The sequence below is a fragment of the Rana temporaria genome, chromosome 5, assembly GCF_905171775.1.
Source record: "Rana temporaria chromosome 5, aRanTem1.1, whole genome shotgun sequence".
Classification (NCBI taxonomy): domain Eukaryota; kingdom Metazoa; phylum Chordata; class Amphibia; order Anura; family Ranidae; genus Rana; species Rana temporaria.
The window spans coordinates 377,650,822-377,673,762 of record NC_053493.1 but is presented as its reverse complement, the minus strand read 5'-3'; the positions used below and the strand labels follow the sequence as shown (position 1 = coordinate 377,673,762).

The 22,941-nt window shown below is 44.5% G+C and overlaps 1 protein-coding gene across 1 annotated transcript in view; it reads right to left on the bottom strand.

Moving 5' to 3' along the window:
- Nucleotides 1–22,941, bottom strand: part of LOC120941316 (fibrocystin-L-like) — a 292,358-nt gene that overhangs the window by 97,749 nt on the left and 171,668 nt on the right. Inside the window, exons 40-46 of the mRNA XM_040354641.1 lie at nt 17,848–17,997; nt 15,008–15,185; nt 11,262–11,418; nt 3,427–3,583; nt 1,332–1,411; nt 1,104–1,233; nt 827–956 (exon numbers count right to left, since the gene is read on the bottom strand). Of these exons, the coding sequence (XP_040210575.1) occupies nt 827–956; nt 1,104–1,233; nt 1,332–1,411; nt 3,427–3,583; nt 11,262–11,418; nt 15,008–15,185; nt 17,848–17,997 (982 nt within the window). The remainder of the gene's footprint in view (nt 1–826; nt 957–1,103; nt 1,234–1,331; nt 1,412–3,426; nt 3,584–11,261; nt 11,419–15,007; nt 15,186–17,847; nt 17,998–22,941) is intronic.

The following is a 22,941-nucleotide window of genomic DNA, read 5'->3' as shown; positions in this document are numbered from 1 at the left end:
GCTAGGAACAGAACAGGTAACAGAAAATCATATGTATTTTATCATATTTATTTAAAAACAAAATTTTGCCAAGCACAAATACACAAGCTTTCTACATTAGCGAAATGTTGTTGTTTTTGTGCATTAAAACAAGTAGTCAAGGTACAGTTAGGCCCCTTTAACATTGAGGCGTATTTCAGGCATTTTAGCGCTAAAAATAGCACATAAATAATGCCTGAAATACTCCTGCCCCAGCATTCTCATAGTGAAATACGAGGGCTTTCACACTAAAGCAATGCGCTGGCGGGAGAAAAAAAAATCTCCTGCAAGCAGCATGTTTGGAGCGGTGAGAGGAGCGGTGTGTATACCGCTCCTTCACCGCTCCTTCCCATTGAAAACAATGGGACACTGTGGTAATACCGCCGGCAATGCGCCTCTGCAGAGGCGTATTGCCGGCGGTATTAACCCTTTTTCAGCTGCTAGCGGGGGTTAATACTGCACTGCTAGCGGCCGAATACCGCTGCAATTTAGCGGCAATTCCGACGGTATAGCGCCGCTAAAAATAACGGTACTTTACCGCCAATCGCACATCCTGCCCTAGTGTGAAAGGGGCCTTACTGATACTGTTACTCGCATGTCATTTGACACATGAAGTCTCTTCCTCCACTTTGATTCAAATTTGATGGAGAAAGGAATCCTGCATTAAAAAAAAAAATATTCAGCGCTCCAGTCTTACAATCACCATTATAGGGAGCGAAACATCTACTGGACAGCGGTAATTTGAATGTCACCTTGTAAAACCTTATTAGTGTGTGATGTGACTGGTGAAGAACAGTGTGGTTTGTACCTGTCTCCAGTTGAAGCGATCACAATTTCATCCCCAGCTTTCCAAGTCACACTTTGCTGTAGAAACAGAGTAGAGCTTCCAGCCTCTGCAGTCTGCGCTAGATAGGTCCAAGTTACTGGCACTGGAATACCTGGAAAACATCAACAGGGGTCTGGATTGGCCTTCCTATTTTTATTTTATTTTTTGAGTATGTTTTAATGCTATTCCATAGATATTGTATTTCTATACATTTATTTACCTTATTGGAATTTATTTCAATAAATAAAATTTCCCTTACCGTGAAGATCCAAAGTTCCTTGCCTGACTGCCAGTGTTTTTGCCCCGTACAAAGGTAGCTCTGGGGAGCGTATATGTCCATGCAAAGTGATGATAGCTTTGTGCTGGAATGGGGCAGCCTCAGTTCCAACCTAAATACAAACATAAAGCAAAACAAATGTATTATAGTCAATTATATTTAAGTCCATTGATTCTCTTACAAATATAGTACCACTGTGGTCAGCCATACCTGCATAACACCGTTATCTGTAATTAGAATATTCTCAGCCCGGAGCTCAATGTTAGCTTCATCAAAAACCAAAGTTCCTCCTGATTTAAAAAAACAGGTATGCATATTAAACTCTTACATTTTCTACCTACACTGAAGCCAAACACAATATATACTGGTCTTGTTTAATAAAACACTACACAATAAAATACATAAAACAAAAGCAATCATATATCATTGTACTTTAGTGTACTGCCCAACTTTTCAAACTAAATTGGGTCACATCAAGAGCTGAGCTCAATATGTCACAGCCAAAATACATATAGGTGGATTCAGAAAGGCCGCCGCATCTTTAAGGCGGTGTAGCGTATCGTATTTACGCTACGCCGCCTTAAGTTAGATAGGCAAGTACTGTATTCACAAAGGGCCAGATTCCCAGTGGAGATACGACGGCGTATCTGCTGATACGCCGTCGTATCTCTGTTTCTATCTATGCGACTGATTCATAGAATCAGTTACGCATAGATAGCCAGAAGATCCGACAGGTGTAATTGTTTTACACTGTCGGATCTTAGGATGCAATACCGCGGCTGCCGCTGGGGGGAGTTTGCGTCGTAAACCAGCGTCGGGTATGCAAATTAGGAGTTACTGCGATTCCCGACGGATTTTCGCGTTTGCTACGTAGCCAGACTCGGGATCGCCTTGCAGCAGCCACAGGCATGGTTTACTTACCTTGCCCCTGGATCCTGTGCTGTGTGATCGAGCGGTGTCTCCTCGCTCGATTCACACAGTGCCTGTGTGCTGCCGAGCTCCGTTCCCTACGACGTTACGAAGCACAGGGGCGGAGAACGGCGCCAAATTCAAATACGGTAAGTAAATAAACACACAGATTACAGTACTGTATGAAAAAAATACACACCCCCTTTGTCCCTAGTGGTCTGCACAGTGCCCTACATGTATTTTTATATAATAAAAACTGTTCTTTCTGCCTGCAAACTGTAGATTGTTCATAGCAACCAAAAGTGTCCCTTTATGTCAAAACTGGTTTTAGAGCAGCTAGAAAACACTAATAATAAATTATAATCACTTGCAGAATTGAGCGATAGCGATTTGAGGGGGAAATTCATCATAAAAAAATAAAAGTAATGACAGCGACAATTCTGCAACTGAGCAAATTTCAGTGGTTTTGAGTTGATTACATTATTGAATCATTTTTATTATAATTATATTATTATTTGTTATAATTATTTATAATTATTTATTATATTATAATTTATGATTTTGTTTTTCAAACTTTTTTATACCCGAGATGTCTACTAGACTCTTGTTCGGACAGATTTAAGTGAGTTATTCCTAAGAATTACAGGCCTACAATGTAAAATGCCACGTTTCCTTGCAAAATAATTGTACCGCTTTCAGCACCTAAAATCTGAAATAATCATACCGCCAGGGAGGTTAATTACCAAATTACATCATTATGAAAGAAGAATATATGGTGCGAAAACAACATTGATATGCAAATGCAGTAGGCTTCCGATTGATATTGGGTAACCCAGACAATTAATATTTATGAGACCATAACATACAACTAATTATTTGAAAATCCAAAAGCTGAAATTCTAGATGAACCCAACCCTTTTCACTATTCAGGGGCCACCCTGTTTACTTCTCGATTCCCTGCAAAAAGCCGAGTGACAAGGCCCTCTGTTCTTGCTCTACTGTAGTACACCATCCAAATAACGGGTTGCACACAGTGCAATAAACCTTGGCTAGAGTTGAACATCTTTGGTGTGCTGCCCATTATTTGGATGGCTGAAACTCTAGACCAAATTAATCGGCTTCGATTTTGATAAACCACACCCACTTTTTTTAAGATTAGTCTGTGCAAGTCTGAAAACTGGCTTGTCCAGAAGAGATAGTCAGCAGCTACAGGACCCAACTCCATTCCACTAGTATCCTGCTGATCTACAGGCATACTGTCTATACACACCTTACTAGCTACTGGTGAAGCTTATTTTGAATACAGTTCCTTAATAAATGACCCATACCAAAATGTGAGGCCTACCAGGACTTAATGAATAGCATGAGGAAAGTTGGAATACTGGCTTGACCCTACCTTGAATCAGCAGCATCTTCAGCACTGGAGTGCTTTGGTCCAGTAGAATAGTCTGTCCCTCAGTGATGACAGCCATTGAACCTTCATCTGGGGGTGATTCCCCTCCCCAGGTATATTTAGAGGACCAAACATCAATGTAGAAAAAGTCAGCATTGTCCTGAAACAAACAAACAAATCATATTGTACAGTAACTTAAACTCTGTTTTATGAAAAAAGGGAACCTATAGAAAATTAGCGGGGGGCAGAATCTTTTAGGATACCTAGATCTCTATTGGCTCTAGTTTGCAACCAAATCCCTCTGTTCCCCTGTTCTTCACAATTATCCCTCTTTTAGGTCTGATCCATCTATCATCCATCCCATGCAAAAAAAACATTTTTGTTTTGGACAGCATAGGGAAGAGTAAGGCCTCGTACACACGACCGAGGGACTCGTCGGGCGAAACACATCGTTTTTTCTCGTCGAGTTCCTTGTTAGGCTTGTCGAGGAACTCGACAAGCTTGCTTTGCGTACACACTGTCAAGACAAAATCTCCTCGTTCTCAAACGCGGTGACATACAACACATACAACGGCAGGAGAAGTTCGATTCCACTGGCACAACCCTGGGGGCTGCTTTTGCTAATCTCATGTGTTTGCGTGTTAAGTAAAAGTTTGTTAAGAGACGATTTGCACTTTTCAGTCTGTTACAGCTTGACAAATGTGTTATCTCCATTACAAACGCTACTTTTACTCCCATCTCATACTTTATTTCTTAGCATACACACGCTCGAGTTTCTCGTCGGAAACCAGCCCGACCAGGAACTCGACGAGCCAATTTGAGACTCCCGTCGAGGAAATAGAGAACTTGCTCTCTTTTTGGCTCGTCGAGTTCCTCGACAGTTTCCTCAATGAAAAATGTATGTTTCTTGATGGATTCTGCCGAGGAAACCGGTCGTGTGTACGAGGCCTTAGAATATCTGTATTTACTGCTGTCTGTGGCCCTATAGGGTGATTTACCTTAACTTCCTGACAAACTCTATAAACTTACAGGCCCCAATGACATCGGGAACAAAGAAGCAAATTTGTTTGGTCATGGGAGTGCTTATATCTTACTGGAAAGTAAGGATGAGCCGAACACCCCCCTGTTCGGTTTGCATCAGAACTTGCGAACACACCAAATGTTCGTGTGAACATTAGAACCCCGTTAAAGTCTATGGGACTCGAACATTTGAAATCTAAAGTGTTAATTTTAAAGGCTAATATGCAAGTTATTGTCCTAAAAAGTGTTTGGGGACCTGGGTCCTGTCCCAGGAAACATGTATCAATGCACATTTTTTTTTTTTAAATGGCCGTTTTTTCAGGAGCAGTGAATTTAATAATGCTAAAAGTGAAACAATAAAAATGTAATATTACTTTAAATTTCGTACCTAGGGGGGGGTGTAAAGTCAGCATGTGAAAAAGCGCATGTTTCCCGTACATAGAACTGTCCCTGCACAAAGTGTCATTTCTGAAATTTAAAACCGGCTTTGCGGCTCTAATGAATTGTCGGCTCTTTCAATTACAGAGATGATTCATTCATAAAGGAAAAAAAAAATGTGTGGGGGTCCCCCAAATTAAATTACCAGGCCCTTCAGGTCTGGAATGGATATTAAGGGGAACCCCGCCGTAAAAAAAAAAAAAATTACGTAGGGTTCCCCGCAAATATCCCTACCAGGTCCTTCAGGTCTGGTGTGGATTTTAAGGGAAACTCCACCCCAAATTAAAAAAAAAAATGGCGTGGAGTCCCCCTAAAAATCCACACCAGACCCTTATCCGAGCACGTTAACCTGGCCGGCCGCAGAAAAGAGGGGGGGACAGAGTGTGCCCCCCCCTCTCCTAAACCACACCAGGCCACATGCCCTCAACATGGGGAGGATGTCCCCATGTTGATGGGGACAAGGGCCTCATCCCCACAACCCTTGCCCGGTGGTTGTGGGGGTCTGCGGGCGGGGGGCTTATCAGAATCTGGAAGACCCCTTTAACAAAGGGGACCCCCAGATCCTGGCCCCCCCCCTATGTGAATTGGTAATGGGGTACACTGTACCTCTACCATTTCACGAAGGAAGTGTAAATAGTTAAAAAAAAACACACAGACACCGTAGAAAAAAATCCTTTATTAATAAAAATAAATAAAAAATCCAGCGATGTGAATCCACTGTCTCCTATCCAGCAATGGAAAGCCTTTCCCAGTGACGTACGAGGGTGCGTCAGAGGGGGCGGGGTCACGTGACGGGTGGCCGCTTCCCCTATATAAGTAATGTCACAGCTCCAGCGCGTCATTCCGCTGGGCTGTGTCCAGCGGAGAGTGGAGCTCCCCTGCTGCGCTCTGGACAGATGGATCTTCTGCATCGCTGGACCGGACCGCTGATCATCCGATCCGATGACAGAAGAAAAAATAGGACATTCTTCCGTCTGCAAAATCGGATCTTTGCGGAGGCGGGTGATTACGGGTGTCAGCAGATGTTTATCCGCTGACACCCGCAATCACATAGGGACCAATGTATGTCCCTTTTTCATCCGCAAACGGATGGATGAAAAAGCGGACACACGGTCCGCACATGTGAAAAGGCCCTGAATGTTTTAGTCTGTAGGAAAGTTATAAAGTCCACAAACTATGGTTAATATATGAAAATTGATCACTCCTGATGTACTAATGGCCTATCTCATTTCTTGAGGCATGAAAATGCCAGGACGGTACAAATACCTCCAAATAACCCCTTTCTGGAAAGTAGACATCCCATGCTATTTAGTAAGAGCTACATACTGTCACCAGTGCAGTACAGCGTTATCATATAACTGGTGTGGCAGTGATCGGGGACAGTGGTGACATTTAAAAAATTTATAAAAATATAATATTGTTATAATATTAATAAAATATTGTTATAATGTCATGTTATATAATGTTATTTATAAAAACAAATTTTACGACTTTATTTAACACACTGTGACCAGAGTAATACATTGTTACCATAATAACACTGTACTACTCTGGGGAAGTGATCAGTATTTTCTTTACACATTATAATTGTATAAGCAACCATTTTTACTAAATGAAACTGATTCATTCAGTGTCTTTTGTTGTGATTTGGTGTGATTGGCCAAAACTAATCACATGGTACAGATGGGCTGCAATTGGGCCTGTCTGTGCCATGTGATCACTGTGACCAATCACAGCTAGCAACACAATTGTATACAATGGATGGCATGAAAGTCATCCATTGTTTACCATTGTCTTGTGATCTGCTGTAATTGGTCACAGCGATCACATGATACTGGCAGTGGACCGGTATAGTGATCAATGCAAGCGGTGCATTCTGGAAGGACGTCATATGACATCCACTTAAAAAGAGGAATGGTCCGCCTGGCCATCAATCTGATATAAACCAGGCAGGAAGATGTAGTACCCTCCACTGTCTTCAGAGGAGCTGTATTTTTGTTGCTATGTAAAACATGTTTTTAGCTTAGCTCACTGTAATCAGGTCAGCTGCATGTAATTAGTCAGATCTGCTCTGGTGCTGGTTTGATTGTTTCCTCTGCTTTCCAGAGAACGGTAGATCTCTCTGGAACATAGGTGTGGAGCAATGCAAATAACAGCATGAATATTTATACAGCCTGGCCAATTCCAGGCAGGGTGGCCCTGAAGGCTGCTGGGAGTCCGTGTAAATACTCTGAGGCCCCGTACACACTTCCGAGGAACTCGACGGCAAAACACATCGTTTTGCTCGTCGAGTTCATTGTGAAGCCGCCGAGGATCTCAGCGAGCCAAGTTTCCCCGTTGACTAACGAGGAAATAGAGAACATGTTCTCTATTTGGCCCGACGAGATCCTCATCGGTTTCCTCGGCCGAAAGTGTACACACGGCCGGGTTTCTCGGCAGAATACAGCTCCGATCGAGTTTCTGGCTGAATTCTGCCGAGAAACTCGGTTGTGTGAACGGGGCCTGAGACACAGAGCTTCTGGGTCCTGTCCTGAAGAGGGAAAGTCCAGGCTGGAGGGTTTTCTGCTCTGTGAGCAGCCCTTCGTGAGCTTGCTGTTTCCGAGGCCTCAGCTGGGCTAGTTGAGGGGCTTGGATGCTGAAGTTACAGAGAGCTGGCTGAGGGGCTGTTGCCTGAAGATCTAGTCTGATATCACAGAAGAAAGGTTTTGCATAGATGTTGGAAGGAGGCAACCAACATTCCTAGGACATTTGTACAGACAGTGAGAGAGATCTTAGAGACTTTGGGCTGCTGCCACCCCCTCTGGTGCTAGAGAATCAGCTGTGTGTTAGCGTAAAGGGGACATCAACTGGTGTCCTGAAGATCTCAGTCTATCTACAGTACTAATTCTTAATACAGGGACTCTGCTCTGATTGTTCTAACAATGAAGGTTGAGTGTTTAAAACTGCTTCTACTACAAAGCTAATGCCGCGTACAAACAAACGGATTTACCGTTGGAAAAAAATCGGATGGTTTTTCCGACAAAATTTCGCTCAAACTTGTCTTGCATACACACGGTTACACCAAATTCCGACCGTCAAAAATGTGGTGACGTACAACCCTACCACAGGCCAATAAAAAGTTCAATGCTTCTGAGCATGCGTCGAATTGTTTCCGAGCATGCGTGGTTTTTTCCCGTCGGAATTCCATACAGACGAACAAATTTTCCGATAGGAATTTTTTCTGTCTGAAAAATTGAGAACCTGCTCTCTATCTAAGTCTGTTGGAAATTCAGACGGAAAAAAGTCAGATGGGGCATACACACGGTCGGAATATCCGATGAAAAGCTCACATTGATTTTTTCCAACCGTGTGTACACGGCATTAGTTCACAGTTTGCTTTTGCAAGGACTTTTGCTTCAGTTCTACAGTAGGAAGTTTATTGTCCTCATAGGAAATGTATTGTCCTCATCTTGTATATAGTTCTTTTTGGAGTATCCCACTCAAATTCCCCAACCCTATCCAAGTTATCGTAAAAAAATAAAAAACACCAAAAAGAACACCCCTAGACTTGTTATTAAGCCTGTGACTGTGATCATGTGCCTGGCTGAGGGGAAACTACTGGAAAAATAATCAAGGCAATTTCCAGGGGCTTCTTTGGGGGTAGTGCTACAAATACATGAACAATTTTTAGCAAACTTAAAGGGTACGTAAAGCCATTTAAAGTATTTTGTTATATCTGTAATAGGTGTGTGTACCTGTGTAAGCAATGACTTTTTTTTTTTTTTCTTGCCTATATCCTACTGTGGAGATTTTTTTTCTTGCTTCTTGTCCACGCAAGAGACACAAGAGTGAGTGAGGACGGAGTGTATTACGATTTGTTGTGGTAACATGGGGTAGAATGTGCTCATAAAATGAACAGATGTAAAGTAGTAATTTCAACTCCAGCAATACAACAGCCCTTCTTTGGCTCTTTTGGTACTTCTTCTGGAAGGTCTATCCATGTATGATGCTAGGGAACCATTTGTATTCTGTATCTGTAGAGGATTGCCCCATTCAACTTATGAGCTGACACCTTTTCTATTTACTGGTCTAAAGCCTTGTACAAATCCATGGTTTTTCTTCTCTTTAGCGCCACCCTTTGGGCAACTTCTGCTAATGTTGTCTTATGATTAGCATTGGTTCAGAGCATGCATGTTTGTACTTTGAAAAGGGGAAACTGCCGCTTCAGGTGACTGCACTCAGCAATCAGTGTCCTCTCAGGCCCCGTACACACGTCCCAGAAACTCGACGGGCAAAACACATTGTTTTGCTCGTCGAGTTCCTTGTGAAGCCGCCGAGGATCTCGGCGAGCCAAGTTTCCTCATTGACTAACGAGGAAATAGAGAACATGTTCTCTATTTGGCTCGACGAGTTCCTCGTCGGTTTCCTCGGCCAAAAGTGTACACATGACCGGGTTTCTCGGCAGAATACGGCTCCGATCGAGTTTCTGGCTGAATTCTGCCGAGAAACTCGATCGTGTGTACGGGGCCATAGAAGCGTGGGTGCAGGCAATGCACGAAGCGAAGACTGGAGAAAAAGACTGGACAGCCGCACTTCCACGAATTTCTTAAAATGTTGCTTTTAATAGTAAAAAATGGAAACAGCACTACAAGTCACAGCAGACAGTGGGGTGGATAGCTTGTGTACACACGATCGGATAACACAACGGAACACATTTGTTGTCGGACAATTTTAGAGCATGGCATGAGAGCATGGCTAACCAACATTTGTTGACGGAAATTCCGACAACAATTGTCCGATGAAGCATTCAGACAGTCGGATTATCCAACAAAACCCTTCCAAAACACAATTGTTGCCAGAATATCTGATCGTGTGTACAAGGCTTTACACTGAATTGGCTAACAACATGATAACAATAATAAGAATCCATTGCCAAGCGTCTGGATACGAAGACATTATCCACTGCTGGATCCATGCCTCTAGAGGGCCCACTTCTGTCCATGATTTCCTTTCCTCCATAGTGCACTCATAAGAACATTGCCATGAAGCGTTTATTATTTAATAGTGGGTCTCTCATCTACAGGTGTGTTATGTTCTATGAAGTATGTCTGGGATATTTGTTATCAATAATAGGATATCACATCATGTCACAGTTAGGCCTCGTACACACGATAGGTTAACCAGAGGACAACGGTCTGATGGACCGTTTTCATCGGTCCAAACCGATCGTGTGTGGGCCCCATAGGTTATTTATCCATAGGTTAAAAAAAAGCCAACTTGCTTTAAATTTAACCTATGGATTCCTAACCGATGGGAAAAAAACGATCGTTAGTAGGCACAACTATCGGTTAAAAATCCACGCATGCTCAGAATCAAGTCGACGCATGCTTGGAAGCATTGAAGTTCGTTTTTTTCAGCACGTCGTTGTGTTTTACGTCACCACGTTCTGACACGATCGTTTTTTTAACCGATGGTGTGTAGGCACGACGGACCATCAGTCAGCTTAATCGGTTAACCTATCACAACGGTCCTTCAGACCGCTCTCATCGGATGGGCTGATCGTGTGTACGAGGCTTGAGAGCTGTGAAAATGTGGAATAGACTCTGGCCAGCTCAGTAGATTGCTTTAAAAAAAGCCTGGATTCTTTCCTAAATGTACATAATATAACAGGGTACTAACATTTATAGGTAAACTTGATCCAGGGAATATCCGATTGCCTTTTGGGGGGATCGGGAAGGATTTTTTTCTACTACTGTAGCAAATTGGATCATGATTTGCTGGGGGTTTTCGCCTTCCTCTGGATCAACTGTGGATATAGGATTGTGTATATGGGATCAGGCCTGAACTGGCCATAGGGCATATGCCCAGTGGGCCGTGGCGGCCCACGGCCCGCATGTCACGTTTCCCACAGTGTAACATGCAGGAGTCCAGAACTGTTAGGATGGTGTCTGTGTAATGTAAAGGGGTCCAGAGGTGCAGCGTGCTGTGTAATGTAAAGGGGTCCAGAGGTGCAGGGTGCTGTGTAATGTAAAAGGGCCCAGAGGTGCAGGGTGCTGTGTAATGTAAAAGGGCCCAGAGGTGCAGGGTGCTGTGTAATGTAAAGGGGTCCAGGGTGCTGTGTAATGTAAAGGGGTCCAGAGGTGCAAGGTGCTGTGTAATGTAAATGGGTCCAGAGGTACAAGGTGCTGGAACCCCACATCCCATCATTAAACGCCGCCGCACCCCCCCCCCCCCCCCCGGCTGCTCAGTCTAAAATGCTGTCTATATTTTGTCCATGTCCGGGCCTGTATGGAATTGTATGATTTTTTTTTTGTTTGTTTATTGGTTGAACTGGATGGACTTGTGTCTTTTTTCAACCTGACTAACTATGTAACATGATGTTGGTTCATGTTAAATCTTACCATTAGAGCTACTCCTTGGCCTTCGATGTTCACCCGGACCTTGGCTTTCTGTGAGGAGGAATGGGCTGTGGTAATGCAAACAATCTGTGTGCTGTTAGCGGATTGAACAATGCACGGGGACTGTGCAATTGTGACAGTGATCTGTGAGGCATCATTGCTACAAAAGGGAATACAAATGTTGATTATTAGACATTTTCTTTTCCTAATAGTGTTTGATTACCTGGCTTCCCTTAGTTTCTATATTCTTCCATTTGCAGTGTCCTAGGTTTCCTGTGGGTGATCTGTGAACCCCTGAACTTTTGTTTAGACAATCTAGCTGCTGGACTAATGTGAACCTGATTTTGACTATACATCATGTATCTTCTACCATAATGCAAGCCAAAACTTTCCACATTGTAACTGGTTCAAAGATAATGATCTTACCATCGGACTGCTGGACTTTTGTGACATGTTCCAGTGCCTTTTTCATTCGTTTCTGGTGCAGTCCAGTGCATTTTTCCTCATCTTTTTTCTTAACCCTAAGCCTAGGTTCACATATGTGCCATGCGGGAACCAGCGTGATAACATATAGGGCCAGATTCAGAGAGATCAGCGTATCTTTAGAGTGGCGTAGCGCATCTGATATGCGCTACGCCGATGTAACATAGAGAGGCTTGTACTGTATTCACAAAGCACTTGCTCCCTTTCTTGCGCCGGCGTAACGTAAAATGGCCGGCGTAAGGCCGCCTAATTCAAAGTAGCAAGGCAGTGGGCGTGTAGTATTATAATGAAGCGTGACCCCATGTAAATGCATGGCCGAACGAACGGCGCCTGCGCACGCATGCTCAGAATCACGTCGCAAATACTCCCTAAGATACGTTGGCTCAATGCTTTCGACGTGAACGTAACCTACGCCCAGCCCCATTCACGTACGACTTACGTAAACGACGTAAAATCCGACGATGTTCCCGCGCCCATACCTTAACATGACTTACCCCTGCTTTATGACGGGTAACTTTACGACAGACGTACGCCTTACGTAAACGACGTAGCTTACTGCGATGGGCGCAAGTACGTTCGTGAATCGGTGTATCTAGCTCATTTACATATTCGACGCGTAAATCAACGGAAGCGCCCCTAGCGGCCAGCATAAATATGCACCCAAGATACGACGGCGTAAGGAGACTTACGTCGGTCGGATCAAGCAGAAATTCAGGCGTATCTTGTTTCCTGAATACAGCGCATAGATACGACGGCGCATACTACAACTTATCAACAGATACGTCGGCGTAAGTTGTCTGTGAATCCGGGCCATACTGTATAGATGTACAAGGTATGTTTAAATTGAAAGCCAAACTGTTTTTCGTTTTGTTTTGTGCAGAGTTATATCTTCTGCCATGTTTTTACTAATGACTACGTCCTCATTGGGGAGATTTGCCCTCACCTCCTGTCCTGGGGACAGGGTGTTAAAAAGGACAGGAAGTGATGGGGACAGGGCCAAAATAACCATTGCCAATGTGTTTTTTTTTTGCTTTCTGAATAATTTCTAGCATCAAAACTCACTTCTCCTGAGCCCATGCTGTAACGAACTTGTCCCTAACCCAGGGTTGCCACCTTTTCATCAAGCCAAAGCCGAACACTTTAGGAGCAATTTTTTATTTGTTTTGCATTTAACACTGTAAAAGACCTGGAGCAACTTTGGGTGCCCCAAGAAGAGTAGCATTGCAGCCCATGTAGCGTCCCGTGATGAACAGTGGGTGTGGCCAAATTGTGTTAATAATGGGAAAAGTTAAAGGAACGTAGTTAAATCAAACAAGGTCAGTCTGTCCACCCCCCAGTACAGCCCCCCCCCCCCCAGGTCAGTTTTTGTACCCCAGTACACCCCCCCCCCCCCAAGTCAGCCTGTCTTCCAGTATACACCATCTTAGATGTATAGCATTTTTAGGGTGTGCCCACCAAGTATCTTTTTGTCTTCCAGTATAATCCCTCCTTGGTCAGTCTGTCCCCCAATACATCCCCCCCCCCAGGTCCGTCTGTCCCCAAGTATAATCCCTTCAGCATATCTCCCAACCTTCCCTGAATTTGAGGGACTGTCCCTGATTTTGAACAATGTCCCTCTTTCCCCCTCATGTGTCCCTCATTTTGGTCTGATCCATATGCTTGTACATAAAAGTTACTTTTTATCTTTCAAAAAGTGTTTCCCAGTGCTAAACCCTTCATCCAATTTCTAAATTGCATTTGTACATTTTAAAAGCCAATATAAAGGAATAGTAGTGGTAAAATATAGCTCTAGATTTAATTAACCTTTTTTTTGGTTAATTCTCCTTTAAGGGGGTGTGGTGGGGGGGTATCCTATGCCTACATATGTTTGCTAGTAGGTGTCCCTCATTCCCATCTCAAAATGTTGGGAGGTGTGCCTTCATGCCAGTCTGTATACCAGTTAAAGCACCCCCCACCAATATAATTAAAAACACTGGAAGCCAATGGGAAGAAAGAGGGGGATAGGGGGACTGGTGCTGCAGGGCTGCCACTGATGTGTCCAGGTTTTAGGTGGACTGAAACCCGAAGCAGGATCTAAAACCCGGACTGTCTGGGTGAATCCCGGACAGGTGACAACCCTACCCTAACCTGTGACCGGAGAAGGGGAAACAGCATAGTGCTAAGCTCTTTCTGTTTCTCCCTGTCTGCCCTGGAGTTCTGCTTTGAGCACACTTTCTATTTGTAAACTGAATGATTTGTAGGTATGATCTATCAGTATATCAATACAATGCATTATTTAGCTGCTTGTCATGAAGATTGAGTGCATGGCCGAGCCTGAGGATCTATTGCAGCTCAGCAAATGTTAAAGCATGTGTGTCCGTTTCTGTGCCTCATGATCAGACCTGTATTCTGCTATCCTGTGTCTGACCCTGATTGATTCCTGACTCTGCTGTATTCAGATCTCTGTTGCTGATTTTAGCTTTAGTTCTGGTTTCATCCTCTGCCTACTGTTTTGGTGTGTCTGCTGCTCTTGTGACATCAGCCCATTAACTGGCTCCTTTTGTCTTCTGATTTGGCACTGCTGATACCCAATTGTTGCTGGCCCTTGCTTGTCTTTACTACAGCTTTGCTTTATACTCCATCTGTGTGCCAGCACCCTACTAGGGCACTATTGCCCGGGACAGTCACGCATTTTGAAGGTCTGTCCCGGGCACCTTCATTCCAGGACAATACAGTGTCCCGGAATGAAACTGACACAGCTACCCCCCCCCCCCCCCGGGCCAATGTGATGCCCCCAAAAAAGGCCCGCCACATCACCGCTTTACTCACTGACAGTACTTGTCCTGGCCAGGAATGACTGGAGGAGCACAATCCCGCCCCCTGCTTGTGATTGGAGAAATAACAAATCCCGCCTCTTGTGTCCAATCACTGTGCTGTGATTCGTTACAGCACAAGCTGATTTTTGGGAAGCGGGGTGTCCCTGAATGGTAGTTTGGAAATGTGGCCACCCTACACAAGCTCCACTCGGAGCATCCACAGCATCCTAGCAGTCCTCCAAACTGTCATCAGACCACTGGCTGTGTCAGGAGTGGACCTCATTCTGTTACAGCCAGGGGTATCGGACAGGAGGTGTAAGGGGAGCCCTATTGTCAGCTCGGTTTATACCAGATATTGGACACTGCTGAGGTGAACTTATAATTCATGGCTTGTTAAATACTGAAAAATTAGCAGTAAGCAGCCTGCAATGTTGCAGTGACAGTTGGTCAATAGAAGCGTATAATTGATACCCAAACAGAGATCCGGAGATGGTAAGTCTGGTTCCCCCAGCGGTTCCTCCTCTCTTAGGTGTGACATCATATATAAGAGGGGTTAGTGCAGTAGAGTAGGTGAAGGAGTTGTTGATCCAGACACCATAGTTTGCGTTAATGACACCAACATTACAGATCTGAGAAGTAACGTTTGTTGCTGGAAGAAAAGAGATAAAGAAAAAGCTATTTTTTTTACCCCTAATCTGTGTACAATCAATGTACAGTACATATAATACAGTATAGCCCTTATTCTATGGAGCATTATCAATTATAACTTTTTGATAGGCTATCATTCTGATCTCTACTTCAATGCCAGTTGTCATTGGGTGTCATTTACCAAAACTGAGAGTGCAAAATCTTGTGAAATTCTGTATAGAAACCAATCAGCTTCCAGGTTTATTGTCAAAGCTTAATTATACTAGCTGAAGTTAGAAGCTGATTGGCTACCATGGTGTTCCATTGGCTTTCTGAGGCACTAACCAGGAATCACAATACAGATCTGGAGTTTTTACTTTCTAATCTGCATGCTTGTTTCAGTTCAGTATCCCTAGCCCCTCAGAATTTACCCCCTTCTTGACCAGAGCACTTTTTGCGATTCGGCACTGCATCGCTTTAACTGACAATTGGGCAGACTTCCGACGTGGGGTTCCCAAACAAAATTGATGTCCTTTTTTTCCCACAAATAGAGCTTTCTTTTGGTTGTATTTGATCACCACTGTGGTTTTTGATTTTTGCTCTATAAACAAAAAAAGAGCGCCCATTTTGAAAAAAAAGCAATATTTTGTACTTTTTATTTTTACTAAATATCCCCAAAAATATATTAAAAAAAATCTCAGTTCAGGCCGATATGTATTCTTTGACATGTTTTAATAAAAAAAAAAAAAAAAAATGAAATAAGCGTATATTGATTGGTTTGCACAAAAGTTATAGCGTGTACAAAATAAGGGATAGTTTTATGGCATTTTTTTTTTGTCATTATTATTGTGACTACGACATTGTGGTGGACACATCGGACACTTTTGACACTATTTTGGGACCGTTGTCATTTATACAGTGATCAGTGCTATAAAAGTGTAAATTACACTGGCAGAGAAGGGGTTAAACACTAGGGGGCGAGGAAGGGGTTAAGTGTGTCCTAGGGAGTGATTCTAACGGTGTGGGGGATGGGCTACAAGTGACACAACAGTGATCACTGCTCCCAATGACAGGGAGCAGTAGATCAGTGTCCTGTCACCAGGCAAAAGAGAAATGCCTTGTTTACAAAGGCATCTCCCCGTTCTGCCTCTCTGTGACACAATCACGGGACAACGGCGGACATCAAGTCCACGGGTCCCACAGGCACGGTCACGGAGCAGGGGCGTTGCTTTGCGCAGCCGTGCCATTCTGCCGACGTATATCTACAGGAGGCGGTCAGCAAGCGGTTAAAGCATATCTTAACCCAAAAACAAAATCAGAATATTTTGCAGTTTACCTTGGATATGGTGTCTACAATAGTTCTCTTTTTTCAGCCCCCCCTTTTTTTTCTCGCACTGTATTTGCGCAATAATTTTTCAAACGCATTATTTGGGGAAAAAAACGGTTTCATGAATTAAAAAATAACAAAACAGTAAAGTTAGCCCAATTTTTTTATATAATGTGAAAGATGAAGTTACGCCAAGTAAATAGATACCTAACATGTCACGCCTTAAAATTGAGAACACTCATGGAATGGCGCCAAACTTCAGTACTTAAAAATCTCCATAGGCAACGCTTTAAATTTTTTCACAGGTTACTATTTTTGAGTTACAGAGGAGGTCTAGTGCTAGAATTGTTGCACTCGCTCTAATGCACGCGACGATACCTCACATGGGTTTGAACGGCGTTTACATATGTGGGCGGGACTTACATGCGTGTTTGCTTCTGAGCGTGAGCTACCGGGGACAGGGGCGTTTAAAAAAAAATATATATTTTAATTTTACTTTTTTTTACATTTTTTTTATCACTTTTATTCCTATTACAAGGAATGTAAACATCCCTTGTAATAGGAATCACTGCGACAGGTCATTTTTATGGAGAGATGTGGCTTACAAGCATGAGATCGTGAAAAAAAAATCACCAATCTCATGCCGACAGCCGCGATTGCGGCTTTTTTTATTTCCGGGTACCCAGGCACGACGTCACAACGTTGCGCCCGGGCCTCCGACGGTATTAGAGATGACTGGTGACCATCTGGTCACCAGTCATCTCTATCGTCGTGAGCCGGCGCCGGCCGATTTGCTCTCCGGGCCCCCGATGGCATGGGAGAGCCCGGAGAAGCACCGGATGGTGGCGGGAGGGGGGGGACGTTGCCTCCCGCTGCCTATAAGAACGATCAAGCGGCAGAACTGCCGCTTTGATCATTCTTATCGTGCGCAGAATCACCGGCAGAAGGCGGTGATATCTGAATGATGCCTGTAAAATGCATTGGCTTCTTCTTTATAATTGCAAATAAATAGATCTATGCTAAATGTTTGCCTCTTCACATCTGATTTGGCACTCTTTGCCTTTTTTATACATGCCAACTCTTAACAGTACTGCATATTGTAGAAATAATCATTAATCCACAAATTATGAAAACTTGAAATAGTTTCCTGCCTTTTATCTTTTGAGATACAAGAACAACTGAGAGATTATAATGCAATAAACAAATATGATCATACACATTTTATGAATCAGGGCGTATTATCTATAACATTTTATAACATGGAAGATATTCTAATAAGCTCTGATCATTTTTTTATGTGAAGTTGTATGTGTGATGAGTTCAGCTGGTTGATTTCATGGATAGTTCAGTCACTTACCATTATTCAAAGGCAATTCACAGAGAAGGAAACTTGCATTAGATCTCATTTGGTCTATTTTGCACTCAGAGTTGCAGATCAGCACCTTGGATAGCGTCCCATCAAACCCAGAGCCAGCAATAGTGAGAATCAATCCACCACCAAAGCTTCCTAAACAGCATAAAGAGATAAATAATTGGCTACATATCCATTTTATATTAAATATATACTTAACTATTTAATAACTATGTCCAAGCTGTGTCACTTAGGGCTTTTTACATAAAGAAAATTGCCTTTGGAATGTCTCAACATTTGCGCAAAATTTTATAATGTTTAAAAAGTATGTAATGCCAATTTCTATGTGTTGCCTTTGTTTGGGCAAATGTAATATTCTATAACAGTTGATTCTGCAAGAAATAAGCACACTCAACGATAAGAGTTAAAAAACATTCAACCAACAGAGAAATAGACTATGGGTAAGAACAGCTAACTATAAGGGGAAATAAAATGATGGAGAAGTATACACTACGGGCTAGATTCACAGAGAGATACGACGGTGTATCTCCTGATACGCCATCGTATCTCTGACTTAGGCTGGTCGTATCTATGCGCCTGATTCATAGAATCAGTTACGCATAGATATGCCTAAGATCTGACAGGTGTAACTGTGTTACACCGTCGGATCTTACCTGCAATTTAAAAATGGCCGCGGGGGGCGTTCTCGCTGATTTACGCTGAGAAATATGTAAATCAGCGAGATACGCCAATTCACGAACGTACGTTGGCCCGACGCAGTGTTGTTACGTTTCCGTAGCAGTTTTCCCGGCGTATACTTACCCCTGCTTCTATGAGGCGCAGCCAATGTTAAGTATAGCCGCCGTTGGGGGGCGTGGCCGGATGTGAAGACAGCAAGACGTGCTTTCTGTGAGCTCCGTGCCTATCCTGATAAAACATCCTGGGATCGGAGCTATTCGGCCTGATTTTCGGTACGATCGGTACCGGATTAGGTGCAGAGGATCCTGGTCATGAGAAAGGGGGCCTCCAGACCGGGGAAGCAAGCCCAGAAGAGCCAGCGTGGGACCCGCTATACACGCGGCTCAGACACAAGTCCCGCCGCCGCCATCTTGCCCTCCCCTCCTCTCACTAAGAAGGAGAGACAACACGCTGCGAGGATGGCATCCGCAGCTGCGGCGAATAAGGGATCGGACTCCGGCTCTGAGGGCTCGCAGTCAGGCTCTCCATCGGCCTCACCGGCCCCAGATGCGTCTCAGGAGGCTATTACACGTCCCATCCTGGAAGCCATTACCGCCAGCAAGGCGGCAGTGATGGTAAGCATTGACCATCTTACCTCTGAGTGCACGCTGATTAGGCATGATCTGGATAAGTTTCGGGGGAGGCTTACTGCAGCTGAAGACAGGATCTCTGAGGTGGAGGATGTGTCTCACTCACATGGCAATCAATTGGCTGAATTGCAATCGATGGTGAAGTCGCTGCAAAGCAGAGCTGAAGATGCAGAAGACAGGCAAAGAAGGAATAACGTGAGGGTGGTTGGCCTGCCGGAAGGGGTTGAGGGAGTGCACTCGGCAGCCTTCGCAGAACAATTCTTTAAAGACTTACTTGAACTGGGTGAGCTCCCTCCTACATATGTGGTGGAAAGGGCTCATCGGGTGCCCCTCGGCAGGCGTCCCCCATGGAACTATCCCCGACCTTTCCTGGTGAGGTCCCTCAACTATCGGGACCGGGACATGATCTTGGCTGCCTCACGCAAACGCCCAGAGCTAAAATTTCAGAACACCAAGGTGATGCTGTTCCCCGACTTCTCGGCGGAGACCCAGAGGAAGAGGCGTTCATTTAATGAGGTACGAAGGAGGCTGCGTGAGAGAAATATTCCGTACAGTATGTTATATCCAAGCAAGCTGCTAGTGCAACACAAAGAGGTGGTCAAGTTCTTTGATTCTCCACTTGAAGCATCTGACTGGCTCGATCGGAATCCGTGAGGTGGGCTCGAGGTTGGAGGGGTATAAGCAACAAGTTTCAACACTCAACGTGCCTTGTTCTGTGTTCCGGATGCTGGATGATATGGGTTTTGCTTGTGTTTTTGATATTTTCTTTTCAATTTTTGTCATCCACTGCTAGGTGCTTGGTTTGAGCATTTTGATACTATTTTTTTTGAACACTAGATGGCACTCCTGCACTGCATAGTCTGGTCTGGAGGTTCTTCTCATTGCCCTTTTTATTTTTACTTTTTATTTTGTTTTTTTTGTTTTTCTGTTCGTTTGATGATCCTCTCTGGATACATGATACTCGATCAGACTTTCCTGCCTAATGGTGCGGAGCTTATAGTTCTAGCAAGACAGTTTCCCTTTTCTTTTTGGTTTGGGATCTGCTGAACAATTGAACAAACGGTCATTTTTCTCAATTTTGTTTTCTCCTCCACTTTTGTTTTAGTTTAGTGGGGGTGGTTCAGGTTACCGGGACTTAAAGCCGCATACCGGGAAATGTTAAAGGTTGGATCTGGTATAATGGCAGGGGGGGGGGGTAGTTTGGGGTATGGTTATATAAAGGGGGGTTTTCTTTGCTCAGCTTCTCGCTCTCTATCTATGGGGTTTGCCCATCCCGTGAGGGGGTCCTGTATTGCCTCACTGTTTCATGTATATAACCTGTCTATGAGACGGGCGGGCCTGGTCTTCACACTGTTTAAAATGTATGAATATGGCTAATTTAATTAAGGTGGTATCCTGGAATGTACGGGGCCTCAACAGCAAGTTTAAGAGGGCCTCGGTGTTCCAGTACTTGAAACAGGTAAGGCCGCATATTGTCCTTCTGCGGGAGACTCACCTGGATGGCAACAGAATACTTGCCTTGCGGAGACCATGGATCCAAAAGGCCTTCCATGCCACTTACTCCACCTTTGCTAGAGGGGTGGGGGTCCTTATTAGTAAATCGGTCCCCTGCACTATTCACCACGTGGTCTCCGATCCGGGGGGGCGGTATGTGGCCCTGGTATTAGATATCTCTTACTGCAAAATGGTATTGGTGAATGTTTACCTACCCCCACCTTTTAATGTACAATGTCTGTATGATTTGCTGGTTAAGCTGGCCCCCTATACACACCTCCCACTTTTAATTATGGGAGATTTTAATGCTACCTTGGATGCATTGGATTCCTCCAATGTGGGTAGGTTGGGCTCGGCTGATCTAGTCGCCTGGGCTTCGGTGGCTGGGCTGTCTGAGATGTGGAGGGCTAAGAACCCTACTGCTCGGTGCTTTTCTCATCTCTCACAGACACATTGCTCATCAGCCAGGATAGATTTTGCACTTGGTATTCCTCTGGTGCTGTCCTGGGTGGGGGACATTGCCTACCTGGCGGGGGGGTTGTCTGACCATAACCCTCTTTTTGTCTCCCTGGCTCTCTCTTCCGGGAGGGAGTCCAGGGGGTGGAGACTTTCACCTGGTTGGCTTCAAAACAACACAATAAACGCTCATCTGATGGAAAAGGTTCTGGAGTATTGGGATACCAATCCTGCATCTGCCGATCCTCCTATAGTTTGGGACGCCTTTAAGGCGGTAGTGAGGGGGGAATGTATTTCTGCAATTAAAAAAGAGAGGAAGGAACAACAAGCGGAGGTTCGGTTGTTGCAGGACAGAGAGAGGGAGTGCGCAGACCATAACGCCAGTAACCCGTCTGCTTCCACATATACGGCTTTGCTAGAAGCCCAAAGACAGCTCACTCTGCACTTTAACAATCTGGCACATACAGAAGCGAAACACAGGGCTGATACTCAATTTGCGGAGGGTGATAAGAACGGGAAGCTCCTAGCGAATTTAGTAGCTGATTCTCGTCAACTTGCGAATATCCCGGTTATTCGGCGTAGGGATGGAAGTCTGGCTAGAGACCCCAGTGACATACTTGCTGAGTTTCAGGACTTCTTTTATGCCTTATATTCACCCATCCCTTCCTATGACAAATCGGCGCTGAAGTCATTGTTGGGGGGTCTCTCCATTCCGAGGCTCTCTGATGAGAACCGGGGGGTCTTGGAGGCTGAGATCACTAAAAAGGAAGTGATGGCGGCAATTTTCGCTTTTCCCCCCCATAAGGCTCCGGGTCCCGACTGTTTTCCGGCGGATTTTTATAAGGCGTATGCGGATCAGATAGCACCCAGACTTACTGCCCTGCTCTCCTATTGTGTACAAAATCAGCAACTGCCTCAATCCATGTTAGATGCATATATGATTTTGCTTCTCAAGCCGGGGAAAGACCCTCTGGAATGCGCATCATATAGGCCGATAGCTTTGCTCAATATGGATTTAAAAATCCTTACGAAGGTTCTGGCCAGGAGACTGGCAGGCGTTATCCCTTCTCTGGTAAACATAGACCAGACGGGGTTCATGCCGGGTAAATCTACTGACACCAATCTTAGAAGACTGTTCACACACATGCAGATTCCAAATTTTGCCTCTCCCACTAGGATAGTGGTGTCCATAGACATTGAGAAGGCTTTCGACTCCATTGACTGGCATTACATGCAGGCAGTCTTGGAGGAAATGGGTTTTGGCCCAACTTTTCGAAAGTGGATCTTGATGCTCTACAGCAACCCCAGAACGGCGGTTCGTATAGGACCTCATACTTCTTCATTTTTCCACATAGGTAGGGGGACTCGGCAGGGCTGTCCTCTATCGCCCTTTTTATTTGCACTCATGATGGAGCCTATTGCAATTGCATTGAGAGCGGCTGGGGAGGTGAAGGCGATCAGGATGGGGTCCATAGATGAGTGTCTGGTATTATATGCGGATGACATGTTGTTATTTTTGCAAGACCCCAAGGAATCACTGGAGGCAGCGCTGTGCATTTTAAATACGTTTTCGCAATTTTCCGGGTTGAGAGTGAATTGGACCAAATCGTCCATCTTGCCGCTGGACGCCGGGGCCAAGGACGTTGCGGACCCGGCCTTACCGTTGCAGTGGGTTACGCAGCTTACGTATCTTGGGGTCAAGATTACGGCGAGGGTAGAGGACTATATGCCCCTGAATCTGGCCCCGCTCCTGCTTTTCTTTAAACAAAAGATACAGGCCTGGCAGAGACTCCCTTTATCACTCATAGGTCGGATTAATTTG